This window comes from Macrotis lagotis, chromosome 7, assembly GCF_037893015.1.
Source record: "Macrotis lagotis isolate mMagLag1 chromosome 7, bilby.v1.9.chrom.fasta, whole genome shotgun sequence".
In the NCBI taxonomy this organism is placed as follows: Eukaryota; Metazoa; Chordata; class Mammalia; order Peramelemorphia; family Peramelidae; genus Macrotis; species Macrotis lagotis.
Genome location: NC_133664.1, coordinates 36,272,612 through 36,299,293, shown reverse-complemented (window position 1 = coordinate 36,299,293; position 26,682 = coordinate 36,272,612). Strand labels below are relative to the sequence as shown.

Genomic DNA, 26,682 nt, shown 5'->3' with positions numbered 1-26,682 from the left:
GCCAGTGGGGTTACTAAAGCCATTGGCAAAATCCTGGATGATGAATGACAGCGATCTCCCATGTAAGCTTTATGAGCACAGAGCCCCAGGGCTTTCCTCTTCACAACTCCTTCAGCACCCAAGACAGGGCCTGGCCCTCAGGAAGGGCCACAGGGTCTGTTGTTCTTCTAGAACATATTTGCAGATAGTCTACAGCACTGCTCATCAAAGTGTCCTATATATAAGAATGATTTCTAGTGGTAAAAGAGCTAAAAAAGTGCCATTACATTACTCATAGCTGCCATTTGGCAATCACTCTCTGGATTGATTTTAAAACTAAAAGGCACTCCTGGCCACCAGAAGTTAACTACCCAGTCAGACAAGCCTTTGCTAAAACTTGTGCCTTTGGAAATAAAGTTACACATGTGGCTAAGGTCTCAAAAACATGAAGCACATTGGGACGCTGCCAATCTTGGAGTCCAGTGGGTGAGGACACTTCACTAGTTAAATGACCTCATCTCATGAAGGTCAAATGAGATAATATTTGTCAGGCGCTTATTAGCAGTAAGTTCTTGTTCCCTTCCTTCCTTCTTCCCCATCCCCCCCTTTGGCCCAGCCCAAAGTTGGGGAAGAAGACTCAGGTTATTCAAACTTCCCTTGATTTCAGGATCCGGCACACTTTTCACAACAATGAGCAGCTGGGATTGACAGCTGCACTAGCTTCACATAAATCCAAGAAGCACACTGAGAGACTGACTCTGCATGCGGTCAGGGGCCCGAGCCCTACTCTGGGGACACTGGCTGGCTCACTGATCAGACACTCCAGAGGACGGCGACTGGGCTGCCGGTGCTTTTGGGACAGGTTTAATTCCTTGTGGGTCTCTACTACTTCTGATGCCCCCCTCTATGTTGCCTCAGCTGTATCAACACCATGGTCAAAGGGCCTCCTCTTTGTAGACCCTCTAGCTGTGCCTCAGTGAAGGGATACTGTCAGAGAGAGGGACTGGGCTTGTGACGTCACTGGTCCAGGCAGAACCTGGGGAGGGCCGGCCGGCCTCATGCAAATCGGCTCTTTCTCTGCCCAGAGCAATGATCAGTGAAGTGACTAGCCCAGGGTTACCCGGCCCTTAGGTGCCAAAGGTAGAACTAGAATCCAGAGGCGGCTGTGCATCAAACATCTCAAGGCTGCTGACAATCTAGTCCCTAGTCTTAGGCCAGTCACCATGAGTTCTGCCTCCTGAATAGTCTCTCCTGTCTCACTCTGCATCTTTTCTCATGCTGACCCCCAGGGCCCCTCTCTCTGGTTTGCTGAATGGTGGAAGGTGAGAGGAAGACTGTGGGGGCTCAGTTTTATCTAAACTTTATAGTGGTCAGTCAGGCCCCAGCAGAGTGTCCTGAGGTCAGACAGGGCAGCAAGGTGGTGTTGTGGTTCAGAGCTCACATCTGACTTCAGATATTCACTAGCTGTGTGACCCTGGGCAAATCCTTTAACCTTGTTTGCCTCAGTTTCCTCATCTGTAAAAAGGAAAAGGAAATGGCTCCTTTGGGCTCAGGAAAGAACTTTCTGATGTCAGTCCACCTCTGGCTGGAACTGATTATGGGGGTGGGGAGGCCGGGGGGACTGGAAGGCCTTGTCTCTGGTGAATGACTAACCTTCGCTGGGGATCAAAGTCCCAATGCTCCTGGATGAGTGCCTTCACTGATCCTATATCTAAACATGGCCAAATCCCAAATGATCCAACACTTGTGTTTTTACCAAAGGGCATTAAGAAAGCCTCATTTCCTTTGCCTGTATGGTAGAATGCTGTCAAGTAATCATATGATTTTTTTCCTCTCTCCCTTTCATATACGTTGCTATTCTATGACCTGCTAAATAATTTCTAGAGCATCCACTCACTAAAAGTGTTTTCTTCAGTACCAGAAAGGGATATTTGTAAAATCATCTCTTCAAATATGAGCCAGTGAGGAGGTAAATATTTTGATACACGGAAAGAACAATAATCTACACAGGAAAACAGCAGAAAGTGCTGAAATTTAATTCCTGATGGTGCAGCAGTGGAATAGAAAGAACTAGGGCTAGAATCAGGGCCAGAGGCCATGCACAAGTCTCCTCTCGGCCAGCTGTGAAGCAAAGGAAGAAAAGTGCTGTCATTATCCCCGGTTTACCTTGGGAGGACTGGGGCAGCAGAGCTGAAGTGACTTGCCAAGGATTATACAACTAGTAAGTGCCTGAGGCTGGATTTGAACTCAGATCTTCCTACTCCAGACCCAGCACTCTCTCTACCGTCCCTAATTTCCTTTGATTCACAATTCTGTAGAATCATTTTTTTTTTATTATTTATTCTTATGGCCTGGAAGTCAGAAGGCACTGTGGACAGGAAAGGGTTTGGGTATATTATGTTGCTCTTCTAGAACTTGGGCTTCTCCCCTGGAAGGAGGGGGGTCCCTAGATTACCTTCCAGTCCAAAGACTCTGCTCTAAAAGTCAAGAATCTCATTCTGCGGTGGTCAGTGACCCGTTGGTTTTGAGAGCTGGAGCCATAATCCCATAAACCCTCGGTGGTTTTTTAAACCTTCTGCTTAATGAATGGATACATGTGCTGCTCCCCCAGGTAGTCCGGGTGTGAAATATGGCAAAACTAAAAATAGCCAAACTTTGGTTAGCAAGATTTATATTATCAGCGGCTTTCAGTATAATAATTAGGATGACAGTGAAGGAATAACCATGGCAACACTGAGAGTGAGTACTTAGGAAATTCTCCTAAATTTGACAGGAAAAGTTAAGATTTAATAAAATGTTCATTTTCAACCCATCTCTCTAACTTTTGAATGCAGCAACTTTGCAAAGAACTAGTCCAAAGTCTGACTTGTTTAGACTATTTGGACACAATAAAGAAACCACTAGCTTTGGGCATCTAAGTCATGCATTTGGCTACGGCAATGCTAAAGGTCCAAGCCATTCATTCTGTAATAAATACATTTAGAAATTAACGGTCATTTGGACAAAATGCCATCCTTGTATCCCTTTCGATGGGAGGTGCTTTTCTCTGTCTCTGTCCTATTAAATCTGAAGATTGCTGGAAGGTGTAAATCCCGATTGAAATACTGGCTGCTCTGTGATTCTTAACAGATGAAAAGAACTCACTGAAAATAAGAGATGCTACAACTGGATTCAGAAAACTGCTGTACCCTGCAAGTCTGTAACCTGTTTTCTTGTATCCTTCACCAGTCCCAGGGAATAATGATCAGGCCACATTAATTTTGAAAAGTGTATTGATGCCTTAAGACATGGATAAGAAGATTCACTTTCATGTAGCTCACACACCTGGTTTCATGATCACAAGATCCAAAAATTCAAAGAGAAATACAAATTATTTTATATGAACTCTAAAGACAATCTCAGAATGCTCCTATATGTCACTCGGGCAACATTTTCAGAGATGACATTTGACAGTGCTATGCAAATCATCCCTAAGGCACTATTTAAAAGTATTTAAGCTGTTGCAGATTTTCATTAAATGCAGATTTCCCAGGCTAAAGGCTCACTCTCTTTGCGTGTAGAAATCTAAACTAAAGAAAGGTTCCATCCTGAGGTCACTTGTAGTCCATCCAAAAACCACATGGTAAATGGCCATTCCAATAATCAGTGGATGACTGAGACCCAGGGCATCCCCAGTCACTGGAGAGAGAAAGCAAAGGGCAAGAACCTGGAGTAATGAAGCATCCTGGAGAAAGGGTGGGGGGTGCTGGTGAATTCAGACCCCTTCTCTGGGTTAACCTGATGTAGGTGGTCCCACCTGCCCTATCTGGCCCCTTGAAGGCTGAAATGGAGAGCAGAAGAGGGTGGGGGAGTTCTCCCCCAAGTACTCCCCAAGGGCTTCTTCCCTCCATCCATATTGTGGTGCTGGATGAGCCAGAGAAGAGGGGGAGGGAGCAAAGACCACTGAGAGATTGCTGAAGGAAAAGTGGTGAGTATATCAAAGAAACCATTTCCTTTTCAGTCAAAGGGATGAATGAGCCCATCATCCTGTTAACACTTGTGAGGGCTGGTTATCCATTAAACAGATGAGCTATATCTGCCTAGAGGAGAGGCCTACGTCTTGTACTTAATTTCTCTCTATCTCTTATAAAAATGTAGAATTGTGGCAAACCACATGGTTCAAATAGGATGGTCCCATGGTTTTGTATGACCAGCAAGTGAAGAATAGTTTTTACATTTTTAAATAAAGTTTTATTTTATTTGAAAATGCCAAATTCATTCTTAACCCTATCCCCCTCCTGCCACCCTTGCACTTGACCCCAGGACACAGAATCCCTGGAGTGGCCCACCTTCTACCTCTAAATACTAGGCCCCTTTTAATAGAACATAAGACAGCTTTGCCTATTCTTGGCTTCTATTACAGCACTTACTCTTTATTGAGTTTGAAGTACAACTAATTTTGAGTCAAATGTGTTTTTCAGTTGTGCCTGAGGCTTGGTGATCCCATTTGGATTGTCTTGGTAGAGATATTTGCCATTTGCTTCCTTAACTCATTTTTCAGATGAGAAAACTGAGGTAAATGGGGTTCGGTGACTTGCCGGGGTTGCTAGTGGGGTCTGAAGCTAGATTTGAACTCAGGAAGATGCGTCTTCCTGACTCCAGGGCCAGCACCTTACACATGGTACCATAGAGCTGCTCTCTGAGTTGAGGGATTTCCTAACAATCGTCTCTTCCCCCGGAACTTGTAAACCTTCACATCTGTAAAATGCTTGGCACTTTAGAAGGTGATGGATAGATGCTTGCTTCCCTCAGCCCCATCCTTACTGGGTTCCCTTTGGATTAGGGTTAGCCTTTTGGATCTCGACTTTGCTTAGGATTAGCTATCCCAGGTCTGTGTCATCTGCTAACTTTTATCATCAGTGCCAGCTTCTCTTCAAACTGACCATAAAGAGGGTGGTACCTTTGGATACATTTTGGACAGGAATCCTCAAAATTATAAAGGAATATTTATATTATCCCTAAAGTGAAGCCGAGTTACTTCTATTTGAATGACAGAGAAAGACTTTGACTAAGGCTAGGTGTGACTATTCTGACTGCAAATGAGACCCAGAAAATGCACAGTTGGTGGGCTTCCATTTTTGGTTAATTTGCCCCCGGCATATCTCATGTACAACATGACCGATGAACTCAGGCCCCAGGTCGATACTCCAAGGACCCTGAGAAACAAGGTGAACTGGAGTCAAATAGGATCGGCGGGGATCAGAACTGACAGACAAGTTTTATCAGCCCAGGAGTGGCTGTGCTGCCCTCCAAAGCTTTACACAAGTCAGACATCAAAGGCTATTTGCTGGGCATACTCACGTACCCAAGTGGGTGTTCATCATCTTTGCACAGTATTTGCACATAGCCTCCAGGTCATTCAGCTGTCCTTGAAGAAATGAAATCTGAGCTTCTAATTCTTCTTCCTAAAATTAAAAAAAGAAATCAAACATAACTAAAAACTACAACTCCCAACATCCTCAAACAGGTTGGTACCATATAAAGGGACAAAATAATCTCATTTTTGTCTATGACAGAAATCTGTCAGAAGGAGATAGGGAAAAGAACAGGTCTCATCTGCGAATTTCCTAATTTAGTGGTGGCTTCAAACTCAACCAAGGCTAAGCAATAAAACTGAGAAAAAAATGCTTAATAAATATTCAATGAATTTCACAAACAGCCCCATGCTCACTGGAGGCAGGTTATTATAAATTATGTTTTTGCTATTGAGAGGCAGGTGTATGAAATGAAATCCCAAGAACCTAGAAGAAGATGATAAGGAAGATCTCTTAAAATGCTTAGTGGTCCCAAAGCACTAAAATCGCTTTGATTTTTATTTGAGAACACACATAAGGGCCCATAAAATAAGCTATACAAATCCTTTGTACCACAAAATGAGAGAATAATGCAGGGATAAATATTTTAGAGATAATTTGGAGGTAAACACATTAAGAACTAGATAAAAATTATTTGTATAGCATATAAGAGGGTAACTAATAATAGACAGAAGCTTTTTAGTTATATTTTTTTTAGTGCAACTAGATGGAGCATCAGCCCTGGAGTCAGGAGGACCTGTGTGACCTCTATGACCCTGGGCAACTGCCTCAAGGGAAAAAAAATTATTTTATTTTTTAAACAGAATTTGCTTTTTTTAATTTTTTTAATTTAAAGTTTTGAATTCCAAATTTCATATATATATATATAAATAAATATTTTTACCTGAAAGCTGCTTGGTTGCCCTAAAAATCTGCCATAGCTCTGGGTACAGCAGGGGCTTGATGGAATTGAAATAATTTAGACTTATAAATAGAGGTGACCGAGGACCTGACAGGTTCACTGTCCTGGGTCTAAGGCTCCTCATCAGGGTGGTCAGATTACCTCGCACTATTCACAAGGTCTTTTTTGGTTGTGGGGCACACCCCGAAGACTCATGGATCCTTTAGATCCTAAAGCATTCCCCATGGAAGAAGGCTAACCAGACTCAGAAGACTGCAGCTTCTTCCCTAAGAGGACTGAAGATACTCTGTAGAGATGACCACCAGGGCAGCAAGGGTTGGGGGAAAGCTGGCCTTAGAAGGTCAGTCGCTGGGCTCTTCAGATAGATAGCTGTGATGATCTCTTTGCATAGTTAAAGAGAAAGAAAAATCAAACTAGTAAAACTATTTTTCTCCTTTGGGGAGCTGGAGCAGTTTGTGTTAGGAATGGATTGGTGCAATTAAAGGCTGGAGAGGTGGCCGGGGACCATTCCAACAACACAGATGTTCCAGGACTGAAGACCATTGCTTTCCCCACTGGTACCTCTAGCAGTGGTGCCTGAGGAACAAACATCAGAAATGTTCTTGAGAGAAAATGGACGCAACTGTGATTCTCGAAATGCAGTTGTGTAGAAAAACCTCCTGAAGGAGGGGGTTCCTCTGTCCTAAAACAGACCTGTCCTCAGGTTGAAGTGGACATCCCCCATTGGAGAGAAGGGACAAAGGCTTTGAGACCATGCCTGCTTTCCAGGTGGCAGCATCCCCGGCTTCAGCCCCTTCTCTTGCCTATTTGTAACCCTTCTGCCAGCGAGAGAGAGAGAGAGAGACAGAAAGACAGAGAGAGAGAGAGAGAGAGAGAGAGAGAGAGAGAGAGAGAGAGAGAGAGAGAGAGAGAGAGAGTCTAGTTCAAGGGAAGAAGCCCTGGCGTTAGGACTTGTGTTCTAATAGTAGTGATAATAGCTATTTCTGTATTATATTGATATACTAATATAATGATAATAGCATTTATACAGTACTTTAAGGTTTGCACAAACTTTACATATATTATTTTATTTGAGCCTTAAGATAGTATCACTGGAAGATAGGAGCTATTATTATTCCCATTTTATAAGGAAAAAAAAACAATCTCGAGGCTATGTAATGATACTTCATCTACCAAACAGGGTGACTGCAACTACACATCCAAATGCTTTGGAATCTCTTAGAGGCAACCCAAACCTAAACAATCACGACTGGCCACATAAGGATGCGGAGATGAGTTTCCAAGAGCTGCTGGCCATCCAGGTGAGGCCCTCAGACTGGATCTTTGCAGATGCCCCTCTGCTCGGTGCCATTAGGAAATAGAGTAAGATGTCGGAGATACACTTATTGAGCTAAAGGTAGTGTTCTGGGTGGCGAGGGGGGGCTGAAAAAGTAGAAGAGTCCCTGCCCCCCAGGCAGCTTACATTCTGTTGGGGGAAAGCAAACTATATACAGAAAAGTGAATATTAAATTATATATGCAAATATGTAGAAACATATATACTTTACATAAATTTTATGCATATACCTATATAATATCTCTCTATATAACATATGTATACATGAGCATAAATATAATATGCACACACATATATTTATACACTCCCCCACTCAGGACAGATTTCCTGCAGGGAGTGGTTTTGTGCTAAGCTCTGAAGGAAGTGAAGGATTCTGCATGGCACCGGAGAATAAGGATGACTGGGAGGAGGAAGTCCATTCCTGGCATGAGGGGCAGCCTGCCCCAAGATGAGAAGAAGGGAGGTTGAGTGATCTGGAGTCACAGATAGGTAACCTGGAAAGTTGTTTGGAGTCAGCCCATCAAGGACTTTAAGGGTCAACTGAAGGCATCCGTATTTTACCCATTAAGGACGTGGGAACCTGGAGCCACTGGAGTAGAAGAGAGACTGCCGTTCCTATGGCTTTAGGAAGAGCAAGATGGCATCAGGGTGGAGGGGAGACTAGAAGGGATGAAGTTTGTAATGCATCCGCACATGTGATCTACTCGATCCGCCCAATGACCCTGTTATTATTCTCATTTTACAGCTGAGGACACTGGAACCAGGAGCCACCAAGGAGGGTCTGAGGTGGGGGCTGAATGTGGCCTTCCTGATTCTATGTCGACCTTCTTTCTGCTATAACTATTCGTCCACCCAGTTGGTGAATGGGCTAGGACTGGGGGAGAGGAGGGATGTCAACCAAGAGAGATGGGAAGAAATGAGAAAGGGACTCATTCCAGGACAAGGAAAAGCTGAACTATTAGAAGGATGAGGAGTCTGTCAACAGGAAACCCTGTCTTCACCCAAGACCAACTTGGTTAAAATGTAAGATAGAATTATAAGATTAGAAAGGCAGCTTAGAGTCAGATTGTGGAACAAAAGCATGGCATGTTGCAGGAATTTGTGTAAATAAAATAACATTTCTAAGTGCTTAAGGATTCTACACTGGGAATCACAGAATCTAATTTTAAATCTGGTTCCTATACTTTGTGTCTGGGTGACTCCGAGCAAATTGGTGAGTCCCAGTTATCCCATTTAAATAAGAGGGGTTGGACTTGATAAATTCCAAAGCCCTAAAATACAGGAGACCTAAGTTTTCAAATCTCACTAAGATTAAGTAGGTGTGAATTGGATTTGGGAACATTTGACAGTATCTTAAGTCTCTTTTCACTTTTCACCCCAATTCACTGAAAATAAATCAAAGAATTGTAGGTGTTATAGCCAGCAAGGACAGAACAAACAATACAATGAGCTCACTTTGCAGATGAGGAAGATGAGATCCTTGAGAGGTGAAGTGACTTTCCAGAGACAAGGAATTAAAAGCATGGCCAAGACTTTGAAGCAGAGTATTTTCATTTTCCATTCAATATTAATTCTACTAGACTATGTCTTATCATTAAAACTTGAGGCCCATTGTTTCCTTCATTTAACCCAAAAGGAATGTTAGAAGCATTGAAAATTTAAGTCATTCTTTTTCTTAAGTCAATTTTACAAATATAACACTATAAAAACCAAATGCTTAGCTAATTGATCCAAACTAAGAAAATAACCAATTGGGGCTGGATGCTTTAAATCAGGAAAATTTAACTGGGGAGCTGAAATATTTCAGGTTCATGTTCTAAAAATGACTTTAAATCAATTTATTTCATTACTTTGATCATGATAATTTTCTAAAAGACATGGCAATTTATGGCATTTATTCTTATGTATAATTGTTAGTTCATCTTTGATATCTAGTCAGAACAGAGGAATTTTAAAGAGCTGGCTTATGATTTCTCATTAGAAACATGTTTTCTAGCTTTAGATTTTAGCACATGATATAGGTGAGTATGATGCTATCGTTGAAGAAAAGGCTTAGGCATTCGCCTGCTAAAAACTGTCAAAGGCTTAATATTGGTACTTTTATGAAATTAATCTATTCAAGTTAGGTTTATTAGCAGTTCCCAAATGGAATGACCACTTCTCTTATTTTTTTTTTTTGTCCTATTAGAGAATCTGGATATAGGAAGCAAAAGAAACCCATGGAATTTTCTGAATTTCCTTTTTGTTTCTCACTTTATTTAAGACAACTAAGCTGGAAGAGTTGGCCTAGGATTTTTGAAATCTAAGAGACTGGACCTATATCTGTACTTTGATGGATATTTATTTTTAACTTAAGATTTTTTTCTCAAATAAAAATTACCTGGCATCAGTTATTCCTTCTAGTCTCTTATTTTTCTTATTAGAACACAGATTGTTGTGACTTAGGGGAGAAAATTTTGGAGTTCTGTCTATGGGATAAAGTGTATTTATTGTGTGAAGGGAAGAGAAGGCTTAATTTCCAAACTCCCAAAGGAAAGTCTCATTTCCAGTGCAATTAAACATATAAGATATGAAACAGAGAGAGACAAAGGCAGAGACTAGGCTTAGTTAGAATAGGCTGATTCAGCTGGTCCCATCCCCAGCATGAGGACAACCTTCCAAAGGTACCACCCACCAGCCAAGCCTCCACCATCTTCTCCTTGGCTTTTCTCTCTTAGTCTGGATGGGGTCTGGTGAGAGGGCTTCACCCTGCTGTAGCCCACCTGTATTTTGCCGTTGGGTTGGGTTGGGTTGGGGTGGTTTCCATTTTCAAAGAAGATAGTGGAGATTCCTCTTGTGTGAGTTTTGAAAGACTCTGGAAGTGATGTCTTAGCACCTTTGACCCAGGGTCTGGTCTATGATTCTGCCCTGAAGAAGCTTTGGGATCTACCCCAGGGGTGACTGAGACACTGGTTCCTCCACTGGCAATGCCACATTTGAATGTGAACTTGGTGAGATCAATGACATGTAAGAGTTTAGCCAAAAGTGAATCTACTCTCCCTAGGAAAGAGTTCTCTGGGACGAAATGTTTGTATTTTTGTTCTCGAGTATAACTTGGAAGTCTATATCCATTTTTTTAGGCTTTTTTTTTTTGCAAGGCAAATGGGGTTAAGTGGTTTGCCCAAGGCCACACAGCTAGGTAATTATTAAGTGTCTGAGGCCAGATTTAAACCCAGGTACTCCTGACTCCAGGGCCGGTGCTTTATCCACTACGGCACCTAGCTGCCCAGTCTATATCCTTTTGTAAAAGCCATTTGACATTATGTGGTTAAATGGAATCAATATTCCTAACGGTGGGGGTAACATAGATGGTAAAGAATTCAAGTTAATAGCATCAGGGGAAGATACTCTAAGTCTGGGAGTGAGCCGGGCACACTCATTAGGCTGGCAAAAGGTCTGAGCAATGTTAGACGGTGCCAGACAAAGTAAAATGAGCCAGGTGGTGCAGTGGATAGAGAACCAGCCTACTGTCAGAACAGCCTGAGCTCAAGTCTAGCCTCAGATGCTTATCATCCGGGTGACCCTGGGTGAGTCATTTCACCCTGTCTCAGTCTGGAGAAGGAAATGGCAAATCATTCCAGTGTCTCTGCCAGGGACACCCCAAATGGGGTCACAGACAGTCAGACAAGACTGAAACAACTAAACAATAGCAACAATAACACAAACACTGGAAAGATCACTGGACTTACCATGAGTGAAATGACCAAACAAAATATAAAATCTGTATATTCCAGGCTAGAAGGACAGGAATAATAAAGCAAAAATAACAAACTGAAAGGCTACAGTGGTACATGATGCAATGGTAGTGAATTATTTTTAAAGCCGTGCAAGATGCACTGTACAATATCTATTCTGGAGACTTCAGCCCCATTTTTTTCATGTTATTTATCCAAAGGTTATGACTCTTTCAGCTCTAGTCTGATCCTCAGCAGGCACCAGATGTTGGCAGCTAGGATAACAACATTTGGGAGCCTCTGGTTTGCGTAATTTGGCAGATTTTATGTAATTCTAAAACCTGCTCAGTGAGGTCGCTGTGGAGTGGAGAGGACACAGTAGGGGGGTCTCCAGCTGGACTCTGCCCATTCTTAGCTGGGTGACACTGGAGGAATTGCTTCACCTCTATGGAAGTTTAGTTTCTATAAATAGGACCTATCATGGCCTTGAATTTCTTTGGAATGCTTCAGATCTTGGGCCTGAATTTTTTTTTCTGTACAATTCTTTCAGAAGCCAAATGGATACGAATAAAAACTACTAAGCCACTTCAATGGCTAATCTATGGAGAATTTTTCAGTGCTATTAGATACCATACACGTTCTAGTTTTACATGGTATTCTCTGATGCTTTCTCAGTGCTTGTCTTTTTTAAGGGTAGAACCTGTGATTTGGCCAATGCACAGAACTCTGGGTGTGGAAATGCTTTCCACCAAAGCAGAGGGTCAATTTTTTGAAATTCACAGACATGCCTTGGGTACTAGGAGTTTACCAGCCTTAGGAGCTGGAACTCCATCCATTTGCTCCGGCTGCCTCTGTTCCAATGACCTCTTGTAAATGCTATGGCCAACCTATTCCCAGAGTATGTTGCAGCAGAGTTTGGCCAAACTGATGACAAACGTTAACTTTTACCTCTAAGGAAGGGAAAGAGAATTGTCTTGCTTTTTCCCCACACTGACACATAATCTTTGGGTTGGACAGGACCTCCAAGGACGTCTGTCTGCTTAATCAAGCTCTTCCTCCCCCTACCATGTCCCAGAGAGGCAGGTAGGCAGCCTTCTGGGACAGGTTACTCATCACTTCCTAAGGCAGCCCGTTCCATTTTTGACAGTTCTCCAATCCGTTGGGCTGACACCTGTCTACTACAGTAAGACTTAGTACAACACAAGGAGCTGATCTCTCTTGTACAAAGCCCATTGTTGGCTGCATCTCCCCCTCTGAGTCTTCTCTTCTCTCAATCAATCAACATGTATAACCTATCATATGTGAGGCACTGTGCTAAGAGCTGAGGAAAAAGAAAAAGGCAAAGGATGGTCCCATCTCTCCAGTCCCCTACCCTCAAGGAGCATACAACCTAAACTGCAAACAAGCTCAGGCTAATCTTCCTTGGATCCCTTAACCAATCCTTCCTTGAATGGAAGGAAGGAAGGGGAAAAGGAAGGGAGGAAACCCTGGTTAAGTGTTTGCCATGTTTGAGATATTGTGCTAAGCTTATGTCCTGGTTTCTGGTCCCCTCGCCGTCTTGGCTCGTCTTAGACATACTCTGATCTGGTTATGTCTTCACGGCGATGTCCAAGCTCTCCATGGCCCTCCCTGGAAGAGCAACTCATACTACAGCACTTCAGGTTATTTAATAAGTGATAAGATTCAAAACAGCTCTGCCTTGAGCCAAAAATATGTCTAAAAATATGTAACTACGCTAGTGAGGTTCCGCACTCTGATGCTCTAGGAGTTGCCTTGCGTATTTCCTTCCCCTGTTGACATCTCTCCCAAACACAGCTTCCAGGTGAAGGGGAATGCTTTCCTCCGGCCCTTGATCTGGATCCCAGTCTTCCTGGTCCTCCAGCCCTGACGCTGACAGCCCAGGAGGGTGGGCGCCAACTCACTCCTGATGTCAGAGACAGGCAGAGAGGAATGAAGAGAAGTGGGAGTGAAGATGGGCAAGCACGCCTTCTGAGCTCTACAGAGGAGGAAGTCACTGGGGGGCGGGGGGAAGAACATGAGATTTGGAGTTATGGATTCAAATCTCAGCTCCGACACTCACCAGCTACGTGGTTCATTAGCTACGGGGAAAAAGGTGCTCATTCTCTCAGGGACTCAGGTTTTCCTGATCTGTAAAGTAAGAGGTTTGGGAAAAGTTCTAAGATCCTTTTCAACGTTAAAGTCCTTTGATCCTGGGATCCATGTTGAGCTCGTATGACAGACATCTTTAAACTGGGATATATGTGAGACAAGTAAATCATTAGTGAAATGCTAATAAAATGGGACAGCTAGATGGCGCAGAGGCTGGGCCTGGAGTCAGGAAGGCCTGAGTTCAGATCTGGCCTCAGACACTTACTAGCTCCTGTTGGCATCAGTTCCCTCATCTGTGAAGTGAGCCGGAGAAGGAAATGCCAAACCACTTCTGGACCCATGCTGAGAAAATATCAAATGGGGTCATGCACAGTTGACATGACTGAACAACAACAAAATTAAAATGATTGGGGGAAAAGTATGAAGCGAGCATTAAAAAATCCTCATAGTGCTGCCTGCCCAAAATGTTATTTAGTGTCTGCCACATTCACGTGTGAAGCGATCGCCTTAGGAAGGCTTTCCTGAGCGGTGATGTTCAAGGGTCACCTGAACTCATAAGAGGACCGCCTTCTTTCAGCTTCTCCTTTCCACCGGCCGTCCTCCCAGGCTGGTCCAGGCGGCTCAATTCCTTGTGCTCCTCTCCTTCTTCTCTAATCCTCTTTAACTTCTTGTATTGAGTCAAGATGCTTCACCTGTCTGGGCCTCAGTTTCTTCACCCATCAAATGGAGTAGATGATCTTGGACCTTTTAGAATTTTGTGTTCAACTTGTCTTGGATCTTAATAATCAAGTTGCTCATTTGATTGTTTTTTTCCTTGAAAATGTTAAATTATTATTTGAAATATTTACTTCTTTTCTACACAAGTCAACTTCTGAATAGTAGCAATAATTTGTGTAGTTTTTTTTTTAAAGAAAAGGTATCTTTCTGGGTGGCTAGAGCACTGACCCTGGAGTCAGGAGTACCTGAGTTCAAATCTGGCCTGAGACAATAATTACCTAGCTGTGTGGCCTTGGGCAAGCCACTTAATGCCACTGCCTTGCAAAAACTAAAAAAAAAAAAGGTATATTTCCTCTTCAAATTTTATTATTGCTTTAATATCAAATCAATAAGCATTTATTTTGCTTACTTATGTGCTGTCAAATTCTGTCATTTCATGTTCTTCTCTCACTGTTATCTCATATGTAATTTAGAAAGTGCCAAAAGAAGACTTGAAATACCATTATGATTATAGCCCTTGACCAGAATTTCATCAGTTTAAATTAGGAGTCAAATAATCTAATTTCATTATTGATCAAACCTTTCTGTTGTTTTGATTCAAGCTGGAGCAGCTGTGAGTTTAAACATAAGAAATTTTCTCAGAGAATACACTTCACAATCCTTATTATAAGGCTGCTGGTGGGGGGAATAACCCTTTTATTTGAATTATACTGTAGGCAGTAATATTCTGAAAGTTGCCCTCTCACATAGGCTTTCATCATACCAGTAATGGTTTTCTAAGAATGAGGGTTTTGTTTTTCATCCCTGCTGGTGGGGGATCTCCTTGAAGAACAGTCTCCACAGAGCAGACACAGAGCATCTGAAGTCAACAGGCACCTAATGTAGAGACTGCAGGACAAACACAACACAGGAAAGAAGAAAGGGCTCGCCCCAAACAGATGGAGGAAACAGAACTCAGGAATGAAGGAAATGGGAAATGCTAGAAAGAAAAGGAAAGTAAAGGAGATGGATTTTTCCTGGGACTTTGTATACACAATGCTCCCCACTAAATATCGGTATACAAACTGGATTGATCCAAGTCAAAAATGAATAAAATAAGAGGAAACAAAACACTAACTGAATCTTGAGAAACAAGAGAAATTTTTCTTAGGAGAAATAAAATACAGAGACAGAACAGGTCATTTAGAGAGGAGATGTTGAGTTTAAACCCCCCCTTCAAAGGCAGACATTAAATCAAAACTATACTCTTCTTCTTTTTTTTTTGTAAGGCAAACAGGGTTAAGTGGCTTGCCCAAGGCCACACAGCTAGGTAATTCTTAAGTGTCTGAGACCGGATTTGAACCCAGGTACTCCTGACTGCAGGGTCGGTGCTTTATCCACTATGCCACCTAGCTGCCCAAAACTATACTCTTCAATTAAAAAATAAAGGACTTCATGAAAAAGTAAATTTTACATATATTCATTTGACAAATATTTGAGGGCTTGCTATCTCCTGGATCTCACCATTGTCCCTAGCAACTATCTTCAAGCAAAATGGAAATAACTCTGAAAGTCTCTGCTGCTCAGGTCCAGGCCTCTGCCTGGAAAGTAGACGTTGGAGAACTTCTCTTCTAGACTGCACTGCTGCTATCTTGTCTTCCTTTGCTCGGCTGCAGCTTGGCTGCCTCTTTCCCTCTTTGCAGCTTCTTTTGATGTTGTCTCTGTCCCCCTTCCTCTTTAGATGCCAAGATCCTTGGGGGCAGGAACTTTTGTCTTTGTGTTCTCAGAAATCAGCACAGTGCCCAGCACTTCATAAATGCTTACTGTCTTACTCCTGGATACCATCTCAAGATAGGGCATCCTAATGTTAGTGATCCAACCTTCCAGAAGAAAGGTGAGCAAAGCCATGAAGGGCATGGTCCATCATTCTTGCCAAGACAGACTGCACTGAACAAGACTTGGGACCTTGGGCCTGGAGAGGACCCAAAGACCATTTAGACTTACCTTGTTTTACAGAAGAGGAAAAAAGGTCAAGAGAGAAGTTCATATCACTCAATGAATTGGTCACAAAGTCAAGAAGCTGACAAACTGGGTGTCCTTGGATTCCTTCTCCTATGTTAGAGATGAGCAAACTTGGTCTGGAGAATTAAAGGACTTGCTCCAGGGTAAGTAAGGCAGAGCTGGGAGTCCATTGGGCCTGGGTCTCTGCCAGGCCAGGGAGGTATTCTGCTCCCTGCCCCACACTACCTGCCACTCCTGCCTCGGGGTAACCCCAGGACCAGAATTCACATGGCTGGACTCCTCCAGCTAGTGCTCTTTTTGTTTCTTCCCTCACCTGGGGCTTTCCTCCTTGTCTTTTTCCCCACTGGGCTCTTTTAGCAGTTGGCAAAGGATGAAGCTTATATCACTCCACAGAGAGAGGGAGGACAAGGTTCTGAGACCAGTGGTGGGATGAGGTTTAAACTAAATCCATGGAAGAAGTGGGGATTGAAACTTGAACTTTTATACGCAGGAATAGTGGGTTTTGTTGAACTTAAAATAGGCCACAATTATCATCGTTTGAATTCAGAAATGACTGAGATCATCTAGTTCTAGGTCCTAGGATCAGAGATCTAAGTGGGTTGGAACCTGGTGTCAGGAAGTCCTGAGCTCAAATCTAGACTCAGACAACTGTCTGAGACTAAGAGACCCTGGGCAAGTCACTTCACCTCTGTCTGCCTTGGTTTCCTCATGGGACCTCCCTGCCAGGGTTTTTGAGGATGAAATGAGAAAATATTTGTTAAATGCTTGGTATAGTGACTAATACATAGAAGATGCAGTAGAAATGATGGATATTATACTATTAGGGTTGATATTTAGCAAGAAGAGCTCAGGATCTGCTGCTTTGGGGGCTCATTTTTATTCTTACCAACTTATTTGCTCTTAGCCTAACTTTTATATAACTAGTTTCTGGGTATACAATTAAGGGAAGCGAGCAAGTCCATGGATAATCCCAAATAACATGTCCCAGGTGAAAAAGCTATACATCAGAAATGAAAATAAAATCCTTAACCGAAACAAATCCTACATTGGCCTGGAAATCTGAATTGGATTATGGCATATCTGAGGGTCTGTAATGGGGGAAATACAAATTCTCCCCTGAATTAAGTTGCTAATTTTGTTGTTTGCAAAAGTGCTGTGAGGCATAGTCATGGATTCTTCACAGTTGTTAATGTTTTCATGAAAAATATAACACTCTAGATTTAAGAACAAATAGATAAAAGCTACCACTGTTATATAGAGTACTTAAAATCCTACCTTGATACTGTCAACAGAAGCATTTGTGAATTAATTTTATTTCCTAATTCCATCTTAAAAGAACAAAAAAATCTAGCTTCCAATTCTGTAAGGACCTGTGTGTATATATGGACTCCTTTTGTAGTTTTCATGGGGAAACATCCCCATCTTTTGGACTTTTAGGATATTGCCGCCATACTATGTTTTTGGCAATTAACTCTAAGTGGTTACTCTTCAGTTTGCTAACACGCTGCACTGGACAACTGTGCTGGCTAACTGAGGTTCTATCGGGATAGATAGGATCTCCATCTGCCTGGTTTCTCAAGAGTCAGCTTTGGTTTAGGAAGCCCTTCTTGGTCCCCGTGGCCAATGCTGTCTCTGTGAGGTGACTGGCCATCTGCTCTGTCTACGTCAGGATGGACAGATTTGTTGGCATGCTATCTTCACTGTTAGAATGTGAGTAGGAACCTTCTTTGCAGCGGAACACCCAGCCTCACAGCTGTTACAAAACAGAAGTTAAAGGTTTCTTGACTGACTCACTGACCTACTGATTCTCTAGTTAGAAGGGACTCCCCTGAGTCTTTCTGGAGCTGTCTCTCTAATTTCCAAGTCCACAAATCAGTGAGTCGGCCAGTCAGACAGGGTAAGGGAGAATTCTACAGCAGAGAGACCTGTGACCTTGAAAGTCAGCTTTAAATAATTGAGCCAACAACTCCAGAGGGTCCTAATAGTGGAGGTGAGGTACAGCAGGGACATCAAAGTCGAGGACAAACTTTGGGGGGTGGTGATGCAAGTTATTTCAGACCAGTGTTGGCAATGGGTTCTACTAGGGTGGTCAACTCTTAAGATTTAGAGAAGGGAAGGAAACTCACCATAATATATTTAGTTGATACTCTCATCTCTAGTTTCCAATCATTGGAGAACCTCTGCCACTGACCCAAATTTAACATGTCAAAAATCAAACTTGTCATTTCCTCCTGAAATTTCAGTCTTCTGGATAACTTCTCTATTTTTTAGAACCCAGATGTCCGGACTTCAGGATCATCACGCTGGAATCAGGATCACCTCTCTAACTGGCCTGTCGAACTGAATTGACCTTGCCTCCTGAGGCAGCTATGTTACTTCTGAACAGCTTTAGTTTGTTCTCTCTTTATCTGAGACAGAGTCTCTGAAACTTTTAGCCACTGCCTCCAATTCTTTCTTCTTTCCTCAGGGATCAAGCCTAATCCCCCTTTTCTACTGGATCATCTTTGTTCCCCCCACACACACACACTCTAAACATCTCAGTTGCTGGGGCTTGAGGTTCCACCTGGGCATCACCGTCCTCACCTCTGCTCTTTCCTCCACCGCGGCTGCTCAAGCTTCCACCGGCCCTGGCTCGGTTTCCTCAGTTCACTTCCCAAGTGGCCCTTTGGACCACACAATCTTCTTCCCTCTGGTGCCCTCTGCTGTTCAGTTACCTTTCCAATGCCTTCCTTGCCCACCCCTATCCCGACCAGCTTGATGACTAAAGCATCAATTCTTGATCTTGGCAGTCAATATCCCTGAGGATTTGGCTCCATTCTCCCTGTCTAGTCTTATCTCAGTCTCTGAGTTGCAGCAAAATGCTCTCATGCCATCCCATGCCTGGGAAGGCCCCCTAACTCTGCCCTCTGAGGCTATTTACTTCACAGTATTCTATCACTTCCACGAGGAAAAAGTAGCATCCCCTCCCCAAACTCCTCGCTGCCCACTGCCTCAATTCCTCTTAGCATAATTATTTGTCAGAGCTCATGAGCCGCCCCTGAGGACATCTTCATTTCTATTTCAATTCTCCCTGCACAATGGTGATGATTATTAGCCACCATCTTATGCAGCTGGAGACTGGATGATCTTTCCAAGAGGACCGAAATTGAGGATATGACATCCTTTTGAAATGTTTTACTACCGTGGTGAGATTCATTCCAAAACTTAGAATCTTAGGACCACCATTTATGACAGGACAAAATTGAGGTCCAGAGAGATACTCGTCGTGGCTAACATTTGTAGAGTGCTTACGATATGCCGAGACTTTCATAAAGAACCTAAGTTCTTTATAAATATGATGTCATTTGATCCTCACAACAACCCTGGGAGGAAGGTGCTAATTATTATCCCACTTAACAGAGGAGGAAACTGAGGCAGGCAGATGTTAAAGTGACCTGTCCAGGGTCGCACAGCTACAAACAAATCTGAACTCACAGGGCTTTATCCAACTGAGCCACTGAGCTGCACCTAGTAGATGAATGCCTCACTTAAGGACACAGAGCTCCCGGGTAGCACCAGCAGGGCAAGAATTCAAGACCCCTGACTCCTCGGCCCACTGCTTTCCACTATTCCCCTTCACAATCATGAAAGGAATATTAAAATCTGGCATGGACATTAAAAAAAGACAACTCAGAAGACAAAATTAATTGGGAAAGGTCTTCATACTAAAGGAAACTTACTGAGTCTAAGAGTTAACAAATTCATAACCATTTTCTTATAGAAAATCAAAATGCTGACTTTTATTTTCCCTAATATAATTACAAGAGTACTGAAATTTAGATAGATTTCTATTTATCAATCATAATGTGGAAACATCTACAAATTCTTTAGAATACTGCCTTTGGAAAATGGGTTCTGCTGGTCCCCCTTTTGTGCACTATTTATGCATTGTACCCAAAGGATGGTAGGCTTATAGCCTATAGCTGGCTGAGCCCACCCCACTCTCTCAATCCTGAATCTGTCCAGTAAGGCTGACAACAAAAGAAGAAAGAAGAGGGAGGCAGAGTGTCTCATGCCGGGCAGCAAACACTAAAAATACATTTTCTCTGGGCACTAGCAGACAATCTTAACATCCTTAGTACCCATGAGGGTGGCATTCACTTTTTCATTTTACCGGAAGTTGTATTTAAGAGAATCCTCTATTTCAGCATTAGTATATGCTTGGTGTATTGCTAGTTACAGGTTTTTATGTTTCTCAAATGCTCATTTAAAAAGCACCATTCTGGATATTTTATGTCATTTTTTTGTAAATGTCTCACCAATGAATGGTTAATATCTGAATATTAAGCATGGAGCAAGCTAAATTCACAGCATCAGCAAAAAATGGTATTTGGGAACATTCTGTATCTAGAGGAAGATGATGGCACATTCTCCTTACTTGTGTTACCTTAAGGCAGCTGGGTGGTGCAGTGGATAGAGCACCGGCCTTGGAGTCAGGAGGACAGGAGTTTGAATCCAGTCTCTGACACTTACTTGCTGTGTGACCTGATTGCCTCGCATCTAGGGTCATCTCCAGTCATCCTGATTCATATCTGGCCATTGGACCCAGATGGCTCTAGAGGAGAAAGTGAGGCTGGTGACTTAGCACGGCTTCCTTCACTCAAATCCAATCCATGTGCTTGTCATGGCATCACCTCCCTGATGTGGTCTTCTTTGAGAATGAAGGACAAACATTATTATTATTATTATTATCATTATTATGTTATCTTAACTGTCATTGCTGCTTGTCATTTGTTCCCAAAGAAGACCAAGACAAGCATGCAAATTGGATTTGAGTGAACAGGGACTGTGTGAAGTCCCCAACCTCATTTTCTCCTCCAGAGTCATCTGGGTCCAGGGGCCAGATATGAATCAGGATGATGGGAGATGGCCCTGAATGCGAGGCAGTTGGGGTAAAGTGACTTGCCCAAGGTCACACAGCTAGTAAGTGTCAAGTGTGTGAGGCTGAATTTGAACTCAAGTCCTTCTGGTCCCAGGGCTGGTGCTCTATCCACTGGGCCACCAGCTTTCCAATCGTTCTATCTTAACTATAATATTATGACGTATGTACATTGACCCTCTACTCTGGGTGAAGGGAGTTCGGAAATTCTGCCTCCCTGGTGCAGGGAGTCCTGTCTTGTTCCATTTAAGCCTTTCCTTCACCCTTCTCCATGCTAAGCCCACCTCTACTTCCACAGCAATGGCTCCAACTCAAGCTTCATAGCCTCAAGCCTCCTCCCTGGTTTTCCTGCTCTCACCAACCCCTTCTTCCCTTCTGCCTTTTTGCCTTCAATCATTCATTCTCATCACGTATTCTCCAGCTCAAAATGCATTAGTGACTTTGTAAGATCTACCAAATACAATCCACATCATTCAACTGGACGTGCAAGACTTCTACCAATCTAGCATCGATGTGCTTTTCTAGCCTTGGTTCATGCACTCTTTCTGTTTTTAGCTACAAGAGGCTCATCGCCAACTCCTTTTTTTTCTTAAGTTTTTACAACGCAATGGGGTTAAGTGACTTGCCCAAGGCCAAACAGCTAGGTAATTATTAAGTGTCTGAGGCTGGATTTGAACTCGGGTACTCCTGACTCCAGGGCCGATGCTCTATCTACTGCACCACCTAGCTGCCCCGCCAACTCCTTTTTGCATCCTTCCCTTCCTTGGGCTGGCCCACCCTCCTAGAATTTGGTGAAAGGTTCTAACTCTTGCAGGTCAAGGAGCATGAATGATTTCAGATCACCCTTGTGTCTGGAGGGTCTGCCCCTTAGCAGGTACTGGATGCTTACTGAATTGGACAGTTTTTTGTTGTTCCTTGGCAGGAGCCTGATCTCATTTCCAATTCATTTCTTTGGGTCACTTTTCAGAGAATGAAAAGATTACAGCTTAAGTGGTCCAGAAAGACTAGGCTCATGTGTAGAAGGCAGTGCTTGAGGACAGCACATGGCAGATGCTGGTTTTCCCAGAGAAGGCCATCTGGTCCACCTAAGGAGATGTGACACTTGAGTTCAGCCACCCAAAGGGAAAGGGAATGATAACTGTCACCAAAGTCCCAGCAGCAAAGGGGGAAGAAGCTTTGGAAGGCCCCAGAGGGTCAAGCAGGCTGGCCTGGTCCATGAACACATGCCAAAGCAGGGAGGTCTCTCTTCACTTTCTCACCTTGATGTTTTTCAGTTTAGCCACTAACTCCCTCTAGTTGAGGTGAAGAGGCTTTCTGTTCTGGTGGCTGAACACACTCCTCATTTTATTTTGAGAATCATGTTTCATCGTACCCAGTTTCCACCTCATGGCCTACACCTTCCAGAATAATTGCAGCTTTAATCAGTGACTGCCTTTTCATTTGGGGTTGTTCTTTCTTGATTTGGACGGCAAAAAACATTTCATCCTTCTGAAACTGAATATTCAATTTAACAAATGAAATGGCATTTGAAAACATGTCCTTGATATTTTCCATCATTTTTATTAAAAAAAACTCCCAATTTTTGAAAATGTGCAAGGAATTAAGTACAGAACTACTGGTAGTTTCAAAGAAAAAGAGATTATTTATAAATATGAATACCTCATTAATAAAGGATGGTATCTAATAGGAATGAAAAAATAAAGTTAAACTTGCATGAGTATACCTGAATTCTGTTTACTTGGCAAAAGTCTAAGTTAAAAAAAAATAAAGCTGACAAAATGAGCTGGGAATCAAAAACAAGAGTAAAATGTTTATAAACTGTTCATTCATCAGTCTTAGACATATTAAATTCTGATATTCATAAGAGGCAAAAGGATCAAATCATCTTCAAAGAAGGCAGTGAGAGAAATCATTCTAATGATAATGAGATCAAATTATGAAAAAAAGTTGAAAGTTATATTATTTTCTAAAGATAATATTAAGACTGATCAGGGCAGTTTTTGAAAAGAAACCTCTTTCTCAGAAAAAACCACTGTGATTTGTAATTCAAAAAAATTCTTTCATATATGTAGCAAATAAGTCATACTTCTTCATGTTGCAAATTCACCATTAACAGTAACTATCATATCATATTTAAAATAATTTTATGAATAGCCATGCATATTTTTTCTAACAGTGGCAGTCAGGGATAAAAATTAGCCAGATAGATTATTAAACTAAAGCATACTGCTTATTACCGTCGTCACTACTTCCTCATGTTTCTAAATAAAAGTAATGTGTTAAAACATTTATTAGCTATTTCTTATGCATCAAGTTCTGTGTTAAGGACCCAAGATACAAACATAAGCAACTAGATGGTTCCTACCCCCCCCCCAGAAGTTTACATTCTAATAGGAGAAGTTGTGGAAGGGCCCTAACCGGTGGTCTGTTGGAGGTGGCCCGGGCCCAGCCAGACGGAATTATACAGCCCTTGGTCACACAGATATGTCTCTAACCATGCTTGATTCATTCGACAAAAATGTTCCTCTCCATTATGTGTTATATTACTGTGCTGGGGGAGGCGGGGGTGGGGAGGGAAAGGCAAAGTTAGATCATCCTGTACAAAGTCCATGCTCGGGGCGGCTAGGTGGCACAGTGGATAGAGCACCGGCCTTGGAGTCAGGAGTACCTGGGTTCAAATCCAGCCTCAGACACTTAATAATGACCTAGCTGTGTGGCCTTGGACAAGCCACTTAACCCCATTGCCTTGCAAAAAAACCCCTAAAAAAACAAAAACACAAGTCCATGCTCTCAGGAAGCTTATCATTCAGGAAGGGAGAGAAGACACAGCATAACTCAAACACATCAAGAATTACATGTGACAGGGACATGTCAAAGGAAGAGACGCATTTAAGTTGAGTCTTAAAGGATGGACAAAACACTTCACTGCCTTGGGTTGCAGTTTCCTCATGTATAAGTGAAAGGTTTGAACTCAATGACTGTATGGACACAAGAATATGAGTGATGAGCACCGAGGGACTGGGTTCAAGGTGTCTGACGTCCTTAAGACCGGGTGACAAGGGAAGGGATTACTTCTCCACTTTTCTGGATGATCTCATCTCCATGAATTTAGAGACCATCTCTTTGCTAGGGATTCCCTGATCTCCCTGTCCTGCCCCAACTCTCTGCTGACCTCCAGCCTCCCCTTAGACACGTCCGGAGACCCAAGTTCCTTAGTTCAAACAGACTTCCGGATCATTTCTGTGGGCCACCCGGTGGGAACACATATAAAGGCCAGATAGCTCCTTCCTTTCTAAGAGCAAGTTCTCTTCTGGATCAGTCTGAGTTTCATAATTTTGAAAGAAGAAGGTCCTTTGGATTTAAAATAAAATCTTTTGCAAACTTATTATCTCCTATTCCTTTAAGATGGGATATTGCCTTCTCAACCAGAATTAGAGAAAGAAAGTGAATTTGAAAAGGATGAATTGGGCAAAGTTAAATCTGTTGGAGTTCACATTGACAGAGGCAATTTGGAGTGATGGAGAGAAGTCAGACTTGTGTCATGGAAGAGCCAGAGCTGAATTCTAGCTCTGCGACCCTTCACCTCCCTGTTTCTTCATTTCTTCCCCTGTGAAGTGAGGGAGTTGGACTCAATGAGCTCCAAGATCCTCTCCTGGCTTCCACCTGTGATCCAAAGTGTGAGGGAGGACCTACACGTGGATGGCTTTGATACGAGGCAGAGAGAAGGCTCCCAGGGTGATCTGAGAGAAGGAGAAGGCTGAGAGGAAGCCTCTGAGCAGGGAAAAGGAGTGGAACAGTGAGGTGGGATGCTGGGATGCTAATTCTTACAAGTGAACATGTTGCGGTGTTGGGCTGATCTTTGTTTATCTGTGGTGGGGACACACAAGTCACAACTTCTTCATGACCCAAGTGGCTTCCCCTTATGGAGGATGATGTGAGGCCATTCCTCCCCGGGGAGGAACTGTGGACCACTACTGACCCCTAACTGTGACCTGGCTGGCTTATAGATTTCTAATGGCTTCCGATGAACTTTAAAAACCCCATTGATTACATCTTTCTTTGCAATGCCCAATAAAATTTGATACAAAATTTGGTACTTAGTATCTTGTTTGGGATCATGACGAAAATGCTGATCAAGAGGGCAAAAGACTCATCTTTTTGTCAAGATAATCATTTACCATGTTTTTTTCTTTATGAAACTTTTTGTTTAAAACCAAGGGGAGTTCGTTTACTGTTATAAGTTCTTACAGACCTATTTTCATTAAAAATGTTTACTGAAATTACATGGGTAGAAAAAGATATTCAAAAAAAGATATTTATTTACTAAAGCTAAATTAAAATGTCAAGGCAGACTAAGAAAGTTTTTAAATAATACTTTCTTTGATGACTGTGTTCTCTTGAAGTGATGAAATATAACAATGTGAGTATGAGGAAATGGGAGGAAACAATACTTCTAAAAAAGACAGATAGTGGACTTTCCTAAGATTAACTAAGTGATCTAGCAGGCACAGTATAAACAAACACTTCTGCTGTCTCCAAGGTGAATCTGACATTGAGGACTAAAAAGGCAAGATTTCAAACATCTCAACTGAATTTGTCCTTAGATCAAAATCCATATTAAAAGAAGCCAGAAAAACTGCTGAAATCTAGCCTCTTGTTTAATTTCTATTCATTATCACTAAATACGTATACTCAAATGTTAGCAACGTATATTTTGATTCCAGCTATTGATTAAAGAATAGCATATTGTAAGAAAATATCTGCACACTGAAAATTCTATACTGAAATGTATTAAAATATATTTTTAATTTCTTTTTAACATACACACATACACACCTATCACTTCTCTAAAATTGCTCTCTTTGATGTTGCCAGTCATCTCCTAACTGATAAACTCCTTGCATCTCCTGTGGGCACACCATAAGGATTTCTCTATAGCTTTTGACATTGTTGACTACCCCTCTTCTCTTGTTTTTCATGGTATGGGCCTTGCCTGCCTGACTACTTGTCTGACCACTGCTTCTGAGTCTCTTTTACTAGATCATCATTCATATCTAATCCCTTCTCTATCAGTGTTCTGTCCTGGGTCCCAGTTTTACTTTCTTTAGACTTTCTCTTCTTGGGCTCTCTACTCCTATAAGCTCATTTATCATCTCCATGCAGATAACTTCAAAATCTATATTTCTATTCATAATTCTTTCTTTGAACTCCACTCCGGCATTATATAACCACTCTCTCCACACTTCTAATCTCTCCTCTCTCCAACATATCTTCCATACAGGTACCTAATTAAAATTCTCTACATACAGATCTAACCAAGCACTCTCCAGCTCAATAATTTTCCCATGGCTCCCTATTGCTTCTGAAATAAAAGACAAAGCTTGATGTTTGAAACCCTCTCCTCTGGCCACTACCTTCCTTTGCAGTCTTATCTTATATTCTTGCCCTTTTCATACTCTCTGCCACTCTCGCTCCACTTCTGTTTCTTAGGATCCCCGTATTTCTTAAGACTCAGGTCAAGCACTCCCTGCCATCGGACTCTGATTGCCCCAGAGGCCAGGGCCCTCTCTCCAAATCACCTCCTGTAATTTGACAGGGTGTCTGACCTGACTAGAAAGTAAGCTCCTCGAGGGCAGGATCTATGTCACTCTTGTC

At 42.4% G+C, this 26,682-nt stretch overlaps 1 protein-coding gene across 1 annotated transcript in view; it reads right to left on the bottom strand.

Annotated features, from left to right (window-relative positions):
* TBC1D5 (TBC1 domain family member 5) overlaps positions 1–26,682 on the bottom strand; it is a 577,752-nt gene that overhangs the window by 21,559 nt on the left and 529,511 nt on the right. The window contains exon 24 of the mRNA XM_074195734.1: positions 5,324–5,423. Coding sequence (XP_074051835.1) covers positions 5,324–5,423 — 100 coding nt within the window. The remainder of the gene's footprint in view (positions 1–5,323; positions 5,424–26,682) is intronic.